General features: G+C 51.4%; 1 protein-coding gene across 1 annotated transcript; it reads right to left on the reverse strand.

The window, feature by feature from the left end:
* Positions 1-644: 644 nt before the first annotated feature.
* LOC146759762 (fibrous sheath-interacting protein 2-like) lies at positions 645-3,156 on the reverse strand. The gene is made up of 4 exons (XM_085509677.1): positions 2,825-3,156; positions 2,439-2,564; positions 1,754-2,112; positions 645-1,392 (listed from the first exon to the last, which is right to left on the reverse strand). The coding sequence occupies exons 1-3, from the start codon at positions 2,894-2,896 to the stop codon at positions 1,828-1,830; spliced, it is 483 nt and encodes a 160-aa protein (XP_085365803.1). The 5' UTR covers positions 2,897-3,156; the 3' UTR covers positions 645-1,392; positions 1,754-1,827.
* Positions 3,157-3,610: the final 454 nt, after the last annotated feature.

Here is a 3,610-nt window from a genome sequence, read left to right on the forward strand (position 1 = left end):
TTAGTTCTGCCTGGGTTTTAGCTTTCCTAACCTGATCTTTGAGGTTCCCATACTACTTGGAAGAGGAAGTTATCATCAGCACATTCCAGAAACCTCTTTGATTTCTGGTGCAATGCTGTGTTGTCCCTCCCACAGATATCAGGGTGGTTGAAGTCCCCTGTGAGGACCTCATCCTCCATGTCCTTCTTGTAGTGAGGAGCCCAAAACTGAACACAGTACTTGAGATGCGGCCTCACCAGAGCTGAGTACAGAGGGATGATCACCTCTCTGCTCCTGCTGGCCACACTGTTTCTTATACAGGCCAGGATGCCCTTGGCCTTCTTGGCCACCTGGGCACACTGTGGGCTCATGTTGAGCAGAGCATCGACCAACAGCCCCAGGTCCCTTTCCTCTTCACAGTCATCCAGCCATTCTGTCCCAAGCCTGTAACACTGCATGTACCCCCAGCAGAGAACAACTACATCCCCCAGAGGATTGCTTGCTGCTCTGTCACCCTTTATGTTCAGTGCAAAAGATAAAAGCCATCCGTATATCACTTGATCTCCCCTTTCCTTTTTGATCCCAGCAGCACGAGAACTCCCTGGGTTGTCTCACCTCGGCTTTAGAATAAGGACTTCAGTTTTCGGACACACTTTGTAATGTTATTTTTTTAATTTTTTTTATTGGTTTTAATTCTAATTCTGATACTAATTATGATATATTGTACTGTAGTGTGTTATCTTGCATTCTGGTATCATCTTTGGTCAATTAATTAAACAAATTAAAACGAATTAAACAAATTAAAATTAATTAAGCCAATTAAAACTAATTTGTTGCCACTGTTTTGGTTTTTGGCCAATCTCTCTACTTGTTTTCCCCTTTTTTTCCTTTTCCCTTCACTGGGGCCTGGATGCTTCTAGGGACTCTGGAGTTTGTTTTTGGGTCAGAAGCAGTACGAATGCTTCTGGGGAGTTTGGAGTTTGTTGTTGACGCAGAAGTAGTCTGGATGATTCTGGGGACTCTGGAGTTTGCTGTTGGGTCAGAAGCAGTACGAATGCTTCTGGGGAGTTTGGAGTTTGTTGTTGACGCAGAAGTAGTCTGGATGATTCTGGGGAGTTTGGAGCCTTCCCTGCCCAATGCAGGTTTGGGTGACTTCTCAGGCAGCTTCATTGCACGCCCTGTGCTCCATGAGTCTCCCTGAAGGCCACGCTCCATCAAAGCCACATTCCTTCTGCATTGTCCAGACAGAAGATTATAGCATGAAGGAGAGGGGCCAGCTGGTTTATGAAGCATTGTGGGTCTGATTTTCGAACCCGCAATGTAATCCACGGGACCGGGCTGGAACTTGTCCCTGGCCATCTGTAGTCTGTGGATCGATTTCTTCAAATTGGAAATCTCCCGAAGAAGCTCATCCTGGAAGGGAACAGAGGGTTTATGCTTGGTCTTGTCTTAGAGAGTGCTTCCCACCCTAAGTACTGCTGCTTTACGCAGAAGAGGGCAAGCACACTGCTTCAGCCTTGCAATGAGGGCAGAAGAGAACGGCTGCCACAGTGCTCTGCTTGTAAGCAAGCAACTTTCCAGGCTGCCTTCACACCAGCACGCTGTGCTAGCTCAGCTCTGAGCTGAGCTGTCCTTTCCATGCCTCAATGCCTAGACCACCAGCCCGCCCCTCACCTTTTCTGCTTTCCCCATCTCCCTCAGATCCATCAAGTAAAGCCCGTGCCCTCAGTGCCATGCTGCTGACACGTGCCTACCAATACTGGGCTTTGCCTACCTCTTCTCGCCTCTTTGCTTGCTTTTTCTCCAGCTTCAGCCTGGTCAGGTACTGCCTGTACTCGTTGAACTCCTTCAGAGTGCAGACAACCTACAGAAGAGACAATGACAGATGGCTGTAGTGTCAGGCCCCTGCCTGGCAGACTGGAAAGCCCTCCTGAGGAGACCCGTGTTGGTCAGCCCAACAGCCAAACTTACGTCGCCATCCTCGGTGACCAAGCCCCGTTTCTTCAGGTTCCGCAGGTTGTTTTTGCGGTTGTGGAACTCCCGCAGATGCGGGTCATGCAGGCTGTTGTACTCTGTGCACAGATTGCGACTGTACGGATCTCTCAGGTCAAACTGAGGAGAAGGCTGGTGGAGCTGGAAGAGATGTGTTGTAGAGTGTGAATGGGGAAGGAGAGAGCAGCAAAGAAACAGAGACACTTCCAAGCTGCTCACACCCACAGGCTGGCCTCTTGCCTCTTTCCCAAACAGTCATGTCTGGGTTTTCCTAAGTCCTCCAAGAGGGAGAGCAGAGGGTTGCACCCTCCTCCAGGAACGACCCGGTCTCCACATTTCTGTGCCTGATGGGTGCCTGGCCCCAGCATCCCAACACATGGGATTGGCATCCCAACACAAGGCCTCCTTGGCATGGCGGCAACCCCAGGAAACAAAAGCCCTTTTTGACGCTTCCTTACTCCTCTCACCTTTTCCCCCAGCTTTCTCCTGGCGAAAAGGAGCTTGGTGCCGGGCTGCACAGGGATTTTAACCCCGAGTGGAAGGTCCAACAGCCAGCTACCTCCTGCTCCAACTTCCTGTCCTCTGGGTCGGAGCTAGAAAGACAAAGACACGCTTGGACACTCAGACACTCCATTCCCCTCTCCAGCCCACCTCCGCTCCCTTTGGCAGCTCCCTCCCCACTTCTGTAACCGATGCTGGGATGTGCAGAGAGGTGCGATTCCCTGCAAGCCTTCTCCAGCACCAGCATGAGGAGAAGTGTCCCTCAGCCTCTGGAGAGCATCTACAGCCCCAGAGCAGCCCTGCATACCCCAGGCTACTGCACTCAGCCCTCTCTTGATGTAGCAGCGCTCACCTTTCCGCTCTTCCCCGCTCTGCTCAGAAATTCATCTGGATTTCGGAATCCAGCACTGCAACAGCACTCCATGGCTCCTGGTAGGAACTCTCTGAGAGCTGCAACCCTCCGCTACCACCTCTCGCTCCAGCAGCAGCGAACTGAGGCCACCCCAGCCGGAGTTCCAGCCTGCAGCTTTATGTCACGCTCACCCACTGTTGCATCACAATGACATGCAATGACATGCGGCAAGCCTGCAGCTGCATGGAGGCCCTTCTGGGTGCACTCGTGGTAAGCTGCTCCAGCTGGCCCTGCTTTGAGCCAAAAAGGCTTGCTGAGTCCTGAGGCCTGCTGTAGGCTTCCTTGGTTTCTATCACAGGTGATGCTGCACGTGGAACAAATACCTTCTCGGGTTGTCCCAGAGCTTGTTTTATAAGTAAATGACACTGAAACAATGTGGGAGAGCTGGCCTGTTTTTCTGTCCTAGAATCTTAGAATGGTTTCTGTTGGAAGGGACCCTTAAGATCACCTCGTTCCAACCTGCTATAGACAGGGACACCTCGCTGTAGACCAGGTTGCTCACAACACATCCAGCCTGGCCTTGAGTGCTTCCAGGGAGAGGAGGGATGCTGAGGAGGTGGAAATAGTGAACGCCTTTTTTGCTTCTGTCTTTAGTGAAAGGGCTCTCCCTCCGGAATCCCAGGCCCTGGAGGTTAATGAGAGAGTGTGGGGAATGGGAGATTTCCCTTTAGTCAGGGAAGAGGTGGTCTGTGAGTGCCTAGGAAACATTAAGGTCCATAAATCCTT

The sequence above is a fragment of the Coturnix japonica genome, chromosome 9 (assembly GCF_054131305.1).
Source record: "Coturnix japonica strain WE chromosome 9, WE-NBRP24, whole genome shotgun sequence".
NCBI lineage: Eukaryota > Metazoa > Chordata > Aves > Galliformes > Phasianidae > Coturnix > Coturnix japonica.

Excerpts from the sequence above, each read along its gene's own strand:
- LOC146759762 (XM_085509677.1), bottom strand. The coding sequence starts at position 2,896 with ATGGAGTGCTGTTGCAGTGCTGGATTCCGAAATCCAGATGAATTTCTG. Across the intron at positions 2,565-2,824 it reads GAGCGGGGAAGAGCGGAAAG|CTCCGACCCAGAGGACAGGA; the intron begins GTGAGCGCTGCT and ends TTGTCTTTCTAG. Across the intron at positions 2,113-2,438 it reads GGAGAAAGCTGGGGGAAAAG|CTCCACCAGCCTTCTCCTCA; the intron begins GTGAGAGGAGTA and ends CATCTCTTCCAG.